The sequence below is a fragment of the Dermacentor andersoni genome, chromosome 7, assembly GCF_023375885.2.
Source record: "Dermacentor andersoni chromosome 7, qqDerAnde1_hic_scaffold, whole genome shotgun sequence".
In the NCBI taxonomy this organism is placed as follows: Eukaryota; Metazoa; Arthropoda; class Arachnida; order Ixodida; family Ixodidae; genus Dermacentor; species Dermacentor andersoni.
In genome coordinates this window covers 81559329-81571444 of record NC_092820.1, presented here as the reverse complement: position 1 = coordinate 81571444, position 12116 = coordinate 81559329, and the positions used below count along the sequence as shown (strand labels likewise).

Below are 12116 nucleotides of genomic sequence, written 5' to 3'. Positions count from 1 at the left end.
GGAATGACTCAACTAATTTTCTCCGCGCCAATGCAATAAGCGCGAGTTCAGATCACAAGAAGGGCGAACCATAAGAACGTTCACAGAAATCTACCAACTATCTGTAATAAAATCGCCAACAATTATATCCTAAAGCACGCATTTTCGTCCACAAGTTATGCAGCCACTTGTATCGTTCACAAGTGCTCTAATTCCCGTCTTCATCCGGTGAAAAAATGGCATTTCTTGTCGGGGTTCATCCTGGATCCTGCAGGGCACTGGAAACCTTCAGCAAAAGCTTTGGAATTCCTCGCCACCTTGTTACAGTCGAAATTACGGGAGTGCTTGTCACCAGAACTGCTGCAAGAAATGTAACACAGCGTCATAAAGAAGACCTTGTCTTCCGAGAGGTCATCCCGCAGCGCCAGCGGCGTGCTATTGTCTCGAACGTGGGACTGCTTCATGGCGGTGTATGCTATCTCAAAAGCAGGCACTTCCGGGAACAGGCTGTGCTCTACAGCACCGTCGAAGCATCGTTCCCTGTCGTGATATTCAAACAGCGTTGCATTGGACAAGATGCTTTCGACTTCGGATCCGTTGGGCGTCCACCTTACGCCTTCTCTGTCGAATGCACGGACCAAGTGAGTTGCCATGAGGAACAGGAGACCACCGTACAGCATGGCCTTCGCCCCTTTCGTATAGTACACGGGTGCTGCGATGGTGGCAGTTGCCATTTCCATGGTGTTGGAGACGTAATCGTAGTTAACATAGCCTGGAAGACTGTTCCAAGGCAACCTCATCACTTCTTCATATTGACCAGTCATCATTATTATGCTTGCACTCTTTCTCGTTTCCATCCACAGGGCGGCGAAACTCGGGGCATTTTCGGTGAACTCGCCGTACAGCTTCTCCAACAGGTCAGCATTCACAACGGCGTTCGGAGGCCACAATGATCTCTTCACAGCGAAGATCTTCTCGGTTAATCGCGCCTTACTCTCATCGTCCATCCATTCTGAAGCGTTGACCTTTTCCACAGCCGTCGAGACCACGTCGTCAAAGCCCTCGTTCACGGTCTTGATGTCTCGCGCCTGGAACCGGAAGATGAAGTCGAGCGCAGCAAGAAGAATCTTGTACGATGCTTCTACCTGCTTGCCACAGAACACAGGCAAGTAAGCCATGGCTTTCTGCGTGCTGCCGTAGTGGGCAACGAGAATGCGATAATCTGACACGGGAGCGTAGTACTGCACGAGTAGCCAAGTCAGATGCATGTTCAGCTGCCCCACGTCGTACTTTTGGATAAGCTCGCTGACGGTGCGGAGGAGGCGGACATCGCTGACGACGATCTCATCATCGTATCTTAGCTGTCGTGACAGCGCGATGGATCCCTGGAAGCTCTGAAGCCATTCAAAAGCGGTGGCGTTTGGAACGTAGGCCGAGATATTGCCGAAGGAAAACACCGCCGGCTTCGGTGAGCCTGAGTTAAACAGCGAGTTCAAGGTTTCGAGTATTTGTTCCTCCATGACTCTGATCTCGTTCACATGAGTTTTGTTGGTGTCCGGTCTCGTGCTGCTGTCCGGATACAAATCATAAATAAAGAGTTCCCAGTACTTAATGTAAGCGTGTCTCGCTATCCGATGGTGGTGGAGCAGTGTAGGAACGAGCATGCTCGGCCGAATCTGGAACCTGAGCCTTGCAGCTGGTGAAGATTGATCCGGGGCCTCAAGCACACTCACCGACATCCAAAACGGGGATTGCCACGAATAGGCAAGCTTGAGGGCGAATTGTAGCGGTGGTTCTAGTTCTCGCGTCAGTTTAGGCCAGTCCAAACCTTGTTCCCTGATGAAATCGAGGAAAATCGACAAATCAGGCTGGTCCGACGGGTATTTGTCCACGCATCTGCTGTACATGGCGAGCGCCTTCATTGCGACGGGAATATGAAGTGTGCCACCGTTAAGAATGTCCGGGAGTTGCCTCAACCATGACAGCCGCAGTTCGTCCATGACTCCACTGAACATCAAGCGGTCAGAGGATGAACGCGCCGCCGAGCAAACGAATCCATGAAAGTCCTCGCAGGGGTCCACGGTCCAGTTGAGAGTCTTAGTGAGCAGCGAGGCATGCGCACGGCAGTCCTCCGTGTTGCATAGCGGAAGGTGGCTCTCAACGCGCTCATGCAAGCTCGAAATGAAGATGACAAGGAAGCTGAGGGCAGCGACGAAGCCGCAGCTGGCCAACACGAGCATGCAATGGTAGTTTTTTGCAGCGGTGCGCTCCGAGCTTGGCGACGAGACCGGAGACATCACACCGTCTCTTGGCTGCAACGAACAATTTTCACTGTTATTAACGAAGGCTGTTTGCCGTAGATAATCTGAACTCCGCTTCTTCAATATCTTTAGCGTACATTTTACTAGCAGACCAAGGAGGATAAATGCGTTCAGTGGACGCTTATAGGCATGACATTACGCTGGTACTTACGTCAGATTGCTTTAGTGTACTTCTGTTGCATTTCGCCTATATTTTGGGTCTCTTGCTTTTCTAACCGTGCTATAGCGCACCGCTCGCATTGCATTCCCGTCTCCAGCTGCTCACCAAGGAATCATAGGCGGTATGCGGAATCATTGACTAACCTAACACTTTCAATTGACAGTAAACAGATACACTTACAGTCCGTTTATGCATGCAATAGCATTTTTGCAACCACAATAGACAATTGGCATAGTCTTTTTTAAATTTTATGACGAGTTTTTCTACTTTAGCTTGAAAATATTCTTACTCAAGAAAGGTCCGCTCTTAATGATAATGGAACTTATGACATCCTGAAGGAATGAACCCCGCATGTGCTTTACTTGACCTCTATACTTGCATGTAACTTTATAAAGTGGGTGTCCACGATCTGCGCGATGTCCATGGCGCAACAGACAGTTGTGGCTTGTACGGAAGCCCATTACCCTTGGCGAATTATTGGGTTCCGGCCACTTAGAATGGTGAATGATTATATTAATTATGATATTATTGGCATCCCCTCTGAAAGGGGGTGACCCCACCGTGTCCTTGTTTTACAAGGACTCCTTGTCTTTTTGGTATAATCAGAATTTATTGCATATATCACTCTTTAGCATGTTGGTTACTTCTCCTTGATCGTTCATTTCTTGATTAATACACCTATTCCTTTATTGTACACATGTATACACCTGTAACGATTCCAGTTCCATCATTCACGTCGCTTCTTTTTTCTGCCAACATTACAAATGTCTTTCGATTATTTCGACAGCTGAACAGTTAAGGATATTATCCTTCTTTAAAGACTCCGTTTCTGGAAGGTGGACGGATTTCATGTGGGTCTTGCGGGGTGAAAAAACAATACATTTAACTTGTCCGTAGATACATTAGAGCTTGCGGAATTCCTGGTTACTGGAGAGCTGTACGGCAGCAAAAGCGCTGGTATAGCGACATCTGAAGACGCATAGTCTAACCAGAGAGAACGCAAACATAGTACTGCCGTTACCTGCATGTTCCACTTAACTGCTGATGTACAGCGTTGGTGGTGACGTCATCGTTAAAGAGACCGAAAACCGCGCAAAACGTGCCGCGATATGTGGGTGTAAATGAGAAGTCCATGATATAGAGTGATTAAATCTAGGGACGTTATTCGCGACATAAAAGGCTATTAAATAACGCAAAGAGCCGCGAGAAAGGGTACCTGGCGCGAGCTGGAGATGAAGCTTTGGTACTTGAGATGTACGCACTCAGATTACTGTACTCAAATCGGCTGTTATTAAGTGCATCGTGCTTAATGTTTGACAATCGCAGTCGTTATATCGCATAGACGTATGCGCTTTATTCTATGCCCATATTACGAACGTTTGAATTATCGAACGCATTGTAGCTGGGCGCATCGTCAGAAGATGTTCGCAACATTCTGGCATCTGACAGCTTCGGTAACCTGGTGATCCGGAAACTATATTTGCGCACAAGCTAGAACTCTCAAATATATTGGCCTACTATTATCTGGACTTTTGCTGCCGCAAACACAAGCCTCTTCCTGTCGCGCATATTTGCTGAGGTGTTTTTTCTCCCAGGCAGCTGGCAGGACCTTGTATAGCCCATTGTGTGGCCGTGGCTACACTGGTAGCGACAACATTGCGGTGATCTGTGCAAAGACAACGCATTTTAAGCATTTGCGCGTTACGCTAGTGTTCTCGTTACGCTAGAAAATGGCTCAATATTGACGGTCATGTTGAGCCTCACAGCTTATGGAGTAAAGCAGAAAATAGTAACGCTCTGCGGTTATATCTCTGTGTTCGCCCTAATTAATGTCTGCGCCATACAATGGCGCCAACAGCTCGTCCGCTTACGTAGACGCTTACGTCATCGCTAACCTGGAGGCATTTACACCGGGTACACTGGCCATCACCGGAGTAGTTTATTTATTAGCTGCCGCGTTGGTGTCGCCATTATGATGTGCAATGTTTAATCAGCTTGGGTGCCAGTTTTTATTGGAGGGACCAACAATATGTTCTACTTGACTTTGGGTGCGAAACGTCTCAAGCTCCATAATTGTTACATTCAGTATTTCTTTCCTTTTTCCGCCGACGTGACCACTGAAACAAAACATAAGCGTTTCAAACCGTTGTCGTTGGACAAAATTCCGGAAGATGTCGCCACCAGCATTGCTACTGCGATTCAAGGCTGTGATAACGCAGTATTCTCTAAAGGGTAATACATTTATGAACGAAATAGAACTACCAAATCCCTCCCCCCCCCCACCCCCAGAAGAAAAGAAGAAAATCTGAAATTTTCCTCGAGCAGCTGTGTTTGCATACGAGAGAAAAAGATGGTTGCACAAGAAGCAGCAGCACTCACGTCGTTCGCCAATTTGTCAAAAGGACAGACCCTCCGCGCAGGCCCCAAGTTGCAGGGAGATGCGGCAAGCTGGACGGTTGCCTTGCGTTCCATGTTGGGGCTCACGGGGAGCTGCGCACCGCACAGCGTAGCCTATTGTCAGTAGTGCCAACGCGCTCCACGAATAGTTCATCGCTTAGGGGGCCCGGCATCACATGCAGTCCCGGCATAAACTAGTACATCGGACAAATGTTTTTATTATTACTAACACGCCTTATCTGATGCATGATTCGTTAGCAACAGTCTGCGTGCCTGACACATTCAAAAATTCATTACAGGTTGACGTGTACGGGCGGTGCTACCTTGCTCGAAAATGAAATATTTTTCTGCAGTAGATACGATGGAGTCGTCTGTCGTTAGATGGTACAGCCAGTCCACACTCTTGAAGGAGATACAGCGCAAGCGTTAGCTTTAGAACCCCGCCAGAGTCATCGAGAACACCACTGTTCTTATTGCGGTACTATTTTGGTACGACGTGGCATAGGTAACCCTCACTGCTATCGTTATTGTCAGACTGCAACGGAGTATGGCTCATTTATGCCCTCAGGTGTGTACTACATTGAAGGAAAAGCGAGGGGATGCCCGTAACAGGGTAAGGTGCCGCAGGCTTAAAGCAATAACAACCTAATAGTAGTTGTCCGTGGGAGAGGACTCAGAAACAAACAAATTTACATGGCTGGTATGACCCCGATAGCTAATAAAGGCTTAAACTACGGGCGAAGAACAGGCCAGAAAATCCCAAGAAGGTCACGTACATGCGACACCTGAAGCAGAAAGGATATTGCACATCCGCCGTCAAGGCCATGGGTGGTGGCGCTGGCTAAAACAATCAAGTCTAGTTCTAGTCGTCATCATCATCATCCTGGTTACGCCCACTGCAGGGCAAATGCCTCTCATACTTCTCCAACTACCCCGGTCATGTACTAATTGGGACCATGTTGTCTCTGCAAACTTCTTAATCTCATCCGCCCACCTAACTTTCTGCCGCCCCCTGCTACGCTTCCCTTCCCTTGGAATCCAGTCCGTAACCCTTAATGACCATCACTTATCTTCCCTCCTCATTACATTTCCTGCCCAGGCCCCATTTCTTTTTCTTGATTTCAACTATGATGGCATTAACTCGCGTTTGTTCCCTCACCCAATCTGCTCTTTTCTTATCCCTTAACGTTACACCTATCATTCTTCTTTCCATAGCTCGTTGCGTCGTCCTCAATTTAAGTAGAACCCTTTTCGTAAGCCTCCAGGTTTCTGCCCCGTACGTGAGTAGTGGTAAGACGCAGCTGTTATACACTTTTCTCTTGAGGGATAATGGCAACCTGCTGTTCATGATCTGAGAATGCCTGCCAAACGCAGGCATTCTCAGATCATGAACAGCAGGATGCCATTATCTAGTCAGCAGGTTGCCATGGTTCTAGTAAATAAAGATAAATAACCCAGAAAGTTGATGGGAAAACGACGCTGTAGTGGCTCAACTGGTCGGAGGATCGCACGCGTAATGCGAAGACTTGGGTTCCTACCACACCTGCGGCCAGCTCTGCTGTCAAATATATTGATTTCAATTTTTTATCTATAATTTAATTCACACATAATTTCCCCTATGCTGTCCTTGGTGCTCTTCTTATTACATGTATGTAATACATGTGAAAGGATAACCTTTTCAAAAGTTGCGTTGTTATTGTGACTTACGTAAGCAGATAAGCCGGCTGGAGATATCCTCTGGTCACCCTCCTGGTCGTTCTTTTGCTTTCTCTGTCTCTCTTTTTCTCTCGGTGTTTAACGCATGAGGAGTTTTGAGGACATTTTTTTGGACTAGGTGGTTTAAAACTGAGGACAAAAGAGATGGGCGAAAGAAACAAGAACCAGACGATTATACAAGACTGGCGCTTTCTTCTAAATCAGGTTAATTCGCTTCCAAATCAAGCATAAACCTCAAGTGGAGGTAGGGGCCAGTGTCATGTACTCGTCTCGTGCTTCTTTCTTTCGCGCTATCGTTCTGCCTTCTAGTAGTTGATTCATTCACTCACCTACCACGTACTTCGACCAAGTGGAATCGCCTGCACCCATCAGTGAATACTGTTGTAGACAATAATACAAGTAGTAATGCACAAGCTAACATCGTTGATACCTGGTAAATGATCATGTTATTTTTTTACCCCTGCCGACTACTGTGTATCAAAAAATAGATATATTTCAATTTTCCTTCGGTATAGTTAATGCCGTACAAGCAGGAACAACCAACAGTTTTCATGCGTCCTCCCGTACTGCCTAGTTCCAGTGATGTCATTTTGCCTTCAGCGTAGTTGAAATAAACATGGAATGATCCCGGACCTGTTCCAGGCGACCAGCAGCTCCGGCTATCGGCTTGTGCGGCGACATCGTTCTCCGCGTAGTCCCTTGGCTCGGTTCCAGTTGGACTCTGGGGGCACTGGACGCGCGATCCCGGAGGCCACGCCCTGCTCCTCCGTCCCCATCCTTGTCCGAATCCTGCTCGGCGGATCCGCCGGCGCTGGTCGACGGGGCTGCGAAGGCCACGGAGGACGCCGCTGTCACGCCGCTCGACACCGGAGCGGGCTCCACCGGCGCAGTGCCGCCTCCGTGATCGGTGCGCTGACCTCCGTCTGCGCTTGGTGTCGGTACCCCCGCCTTCGGACGGGAAATCGATAATTTTAGCTAGGCGACCACTGGCAGCACGCAACAAGCAACGATTATGTTACGCGATGACATTGCGGGTGCCTATAGGAGGGAGTGCTATAGTGGCCTACGTGAACTATGGTTGAAGAACTCGGCGCACAGACCCAGGGGACTCCATGTCGAGCGCATGCAGCGCTTCTTCAGAGTTGCTAGGTGCACGATGTGCCTGTTTCCACTACTTTCCAGAGAGGCCATCTCCTGCAGGCCATCTCCTATGCCTGCAGGGCGACTTCAGCTTGGAGTTGAGGTACATCCTCGGCCTTTGGACGGAAACGCCGTTCTTCTTGAGGCCTGAAACCGTTAACTAAACTTTGAAAACAACTTTATTCTGTACGTGTGTGTGAGTGCACGCGCTGTGGGAGCGCTTTGATCATCGCTGGGTTTGCACCAAAATTATCACTCACCATCTAGCAGCATGCCATGCGATCGGTGTCTAACATCTCCAGTTTATCGGCAATGCCCAAAAATTCTTTTTTACATATGCCACCTTTCGTTTCTTTTTTATTCTTTAGAAAAATATTTTAAAAATTACCAGTGGCATAAGGCACTTGTGAAGCCTTGCCGGTTCACTTCTGAAAGCTGCCGAAATTACCAGCACAAAAAAAAAAATGCATTTACCGGAATAACTAACCGCAATGCCACTGCCGCTAATAAAGTAGATGTTATCACGCACTTCAGGGCACATATTGCAATAGCGAAATCTAAGCCGACCGTAGTGTTATCACGTTTGCTTAGCAGAACGTGCAAGTCTAGCGCCGCGTTTGATGTATTCAGGCTTATACCATCCGATAAGAAAAGAAGAAAATGAATTGTGGGATTTTACGTGCCAAAACCACATTGTGATTATGAGGCACGCCGTAGTGGAGGACTCCGGAAATTTCGACCACCTGAGGTTCTTTAACGTGCATCTAAATCACCCCCTTCGAAATCACCCCCATCGAAATGCGGCCACCGTGGCCGGGATTCGATCCCGCGACCTTGTGCTCAGCAGCATAATACCATTGCCACTGAGCAACCAAGCGGGTAGACGAATATGCAAGGAAGTCGAATATTATGCGCTGTAGGAATAGATTCTGAATAATCGTGCTCTGATGTCTGTAATGGTACGCCCACACTAGCGACAAAAACGCGCGCGACACGCCGCACGCGGCAAGCGCCCGCGCGGCAGACGCGTGCGGACAAGTCCACAGTCGCGTTTTGTGGCACGCGGCAGCGGCCCGTGGAGTCCCGCGTTGTCTCGTTCCATTCGATACTTCTCGTGACAACGCGCTCTCCGTTCTGCCCATTTCGTCTTCCATCGGAAGTGTCTGTGTTTTTTTGCGCCACTGCAGGCCACGCTCAGGCATGTCGGATACGGACGAGGAGCTACTGGTGACTGTGAACACTATAATACTTGTTTGTTCTTTACTTGTGTGACGCCGACGTGCCAGAAAGCGGACGAGAAAGTTTTGGGTGCGGTACAGGGACACTGAGGGCCAGGCGCACACTCTGCTTCCCCGCCTTCACCAATTACTCACCTGTCATGCCAAACTGCTGTCCATAATGTGCCAGCGGTTGGTGCGCAGCTCCTTGTCCGACGCTCGATTTATCATAGAGGCACGCATATCCGCGAACGGTTTCCAAAAACGCCTTCATTGCGAGGCGAATTCTTCGTCGACGACTCAGTGGCGGTGTGGTAAGGCTTAACAAAAACAGCCCCCTTGACTGGAAATGGCCTCTGAGATTTTACGGCGCGTGTCACAGTTCAGTCTCAGAGCCCATAGATTATGATTCTTTGCTTGTGCGACAGGTGGCGCCACAAGAGCGCGGCTCGTAAAGCGGCTCGCTTCTGATTGGTGGTCGTTTTGCGTCTGCCGCGAAAAATGGGTCTCGCACCCATTCGCGCGTTTGCGGCGCGTTGCTGCCGCTTTTCGTGAATCTTGCCTCGCGCGACAGCACCGCTCGCCGCGCGCGGTGTGTCGCGCGCGTTTTTGTCGCTAGTGTGGACGTACCATAAGGCATACTGATGTTCTTTATCGACTATCTGTAAGTGCATAGAACACGACCAAGTGGGATGCATTTTGACGCAGATTGCCATCCCTCAGCGTTTACCGGGTGTCCTAACCTATAGTGGAAAGATGTAAAGTACAGATATGGTTGTTCGCATATTTTTGCGGTCATAAGTTTTGATTGAGTGAGTGAGTGGACGGGAATAACGCTTCCTTTCGTTTACTCATTTATTTGCCTGCTACTTCTGTGAACGATAAATCAGGCACATTGTGAAAAGTGGGTGGCGGCGTGCGTCCATCGTCCTTGTCTGCGCTCTCTCCCACCGCTTGCCTAAAGTTATACATAGAGCTGTCCGGCGCCCCATGACTTACTTCTGTTGTCCTACTAAGTCTGAATGTGGGGAATAGAAAGAAGCTTGATAGGCGTAAAACAACGGATCACGCAGGAAAGCAAGCGCACGATGTCTTAGACGAACATCGCTGAATGGAGGCACCATATGTACTGTGTGGCGTATACGAGCAGCAGCTATGTGGTCAACGAACGCCAGGATTTCGAGTTCTGCAAATATTTCTGATTTCCCAAAGATGACAGGTAAGCGCAAGTCGTTTACGGATGTTTTCCGCAGGAACTCGTTTGACATGCCCACAACAGTGCTGCTGGAGGACAATGTTTCTGCGTCGGCAAGAGGGGCATAAAAGCAATATTCGTTTTTCATGGCTGTCACTAATCTGTGCTGACGATGAAATAATCGTAATGATGGTATTGCTTTCATTGTAGTTGGGCCAATCCTTTTGTCCAGAACTTTCTTTGTTCATGTATATTGCCCACACAAAAAGAGGTTAGTCTACGCTTTACGAGATTTCAGTTTTAAAAGCAGGAATGACGGAACAATGCGCCAACACAGTTCTTCAATTTTGATGTGCCGATATTGTGGCACTGACGCAGTTATAAATAACTACATTTCCCAAAATTTTGTACTGCCTGCAGTTGTAGGAGTGGTCAGAAAAAATACAGATCGAGCAACTTTTAGCGGCTGGTTATTGTTTTTCATATAGCTTTCTCTTGCAAGAACTTGAAAATGATTAGAAAATTTGAAATTAGTGATGATATTGTGGCGCTTATGTTCGCCTATTGCATACGAAATATTGTTTTGGATAAAGGTACCCTTTGTATTTTCATATTTCCAGCTTGCTTCGTGTCGTCTAACAATACAAAATGTGTAAATAAAAACTGAAGCGTTCTACTCTGAATTGTGTGCGCCCTTAACTGACTGAGGAATCAGTAATCTTGAATTGCTCGACTTATAAATGCACTACGCTTCACCAATGAAGGCACAACGGAGTGTTCTTTCCGGTTTACAAGCGCCCACTTTCTGTGTTTGATGACAGCGCAAATAAATTAAACACCACGAAAGAAGGACCACCAAAGGAACAAAGAAATTTGGAAGAGAATGCGCATTGTTCGTGCGTCCGTTATGGGAGTGCGGTTCATGAACGCCCAACAGATCATGCCACCCCACTCGAAAATTGTGAGAAATGGCGGCCACGCATTCTCTCTTGCTCTCAAAGTGAAAATGTCACCAGTGAGGTCAAAAAGGCATCGTTTTGTTTCGTTTGGGATTTATTTTGGGTAGGATGCCTGCCAGCCGCTAGTAGAAGAAGCGGCTTGGGGGAGGGGATGGGGGGCACGTCGGCATGTGACCGTGGTCAATGTCGACCTCCAGTGGATGTATGGGAAGTTTCCGCACCCTCGTACAGCCAGCCACCTTCGTAGAAAGCACGGTGGGGGCCGCGTTACTCGATCCATCATGGCCGCCGAACAATCGCTCAACTAGTGCCGCAACTTCCACTACGCCTGTCACATGGCACTGAACGTCACAGTACTCTTCTACATATCCATGGCTTGCTTTCAACTGCCCTGGTGCATCACAGAGGCCGTATACCCTCTTATTTACGAGGGCCAAGTTGGGATCGGTGCAATTATCTGACATTAGAAGCCTTGCGGGAACATATATCGTGAAGTAGCTGCGAAAACTGATCCCCCGTCCCCCTCTCTCGATAGGCGCAAGCCGGTATCACACAGCTGTCAGTTTCGCGTTTTCGTCATTGACGAAGGCCGATGCCTTTTCGTATCGACATTTGCACTGTACATTGCTATGTCATTTCACCACAACCTCGGATAAGATCAGACACGTACAGCCAAAGCTACGTCTTGCAATCCACTTTATAACATTCCTAAGACAGACATACGATGAGTTGATCAGCGCATCCACTTGTTACCACGCAAAAACACCACTGTTGGTAACTGACGGTCTCAGCAAAATTTTACGTTACCTAGCGCGATATCTCATGTCGACTTCACACGTGGCCAGAAAGTACCTAAACAGGAGACGAACAGAAATTTTTCCTGTCATGCTCCACGAGCATGCCATGCCGCCTGGGTCAAACCAGCCAAACCTCCCAATCCTTGCCCGCATTTTTTACAGTGAATGTGTATATGGCGAGGTTCTGGAAAAATTCCGTGCGTCTGTCGAGCCCTGTAGATCGAAAATTTCTCAC

At 48.1% G+C, this 12116-nt stretch overlaps 1 protein-coding gene across 1 annotated transcript; it reads right to left on the bottom strand.

Annotated features, from left to right (window-relative positions):
• Positions 1-200: 200 nt before the first annotated feature.
• On the bottom strand, positions 201-2276 carry LOC126534801 (endothelin-converting enzyme 1-like). Its single transcript, XM_050182037.2, has one exon. It carries the CDS (start codon positions 2274-2276, stop codon positions 201-203), a length of 2076 nt encoding a protein of 691 aa, XP_050037994.2.
• Positions 2277-12116: the final 9840 nt, after the last annotated feature.

Bases quoted from the DNA above. Each gene is read 5' to 3' on its own strand.
- LOC126534801 (XM_050182037.2), bottom strand. From the start codon at position 2,276: ATGTCTCCGGTCTCGTCGCCAAGCTCGGAGCGCACCGCTGCAAAAAAC.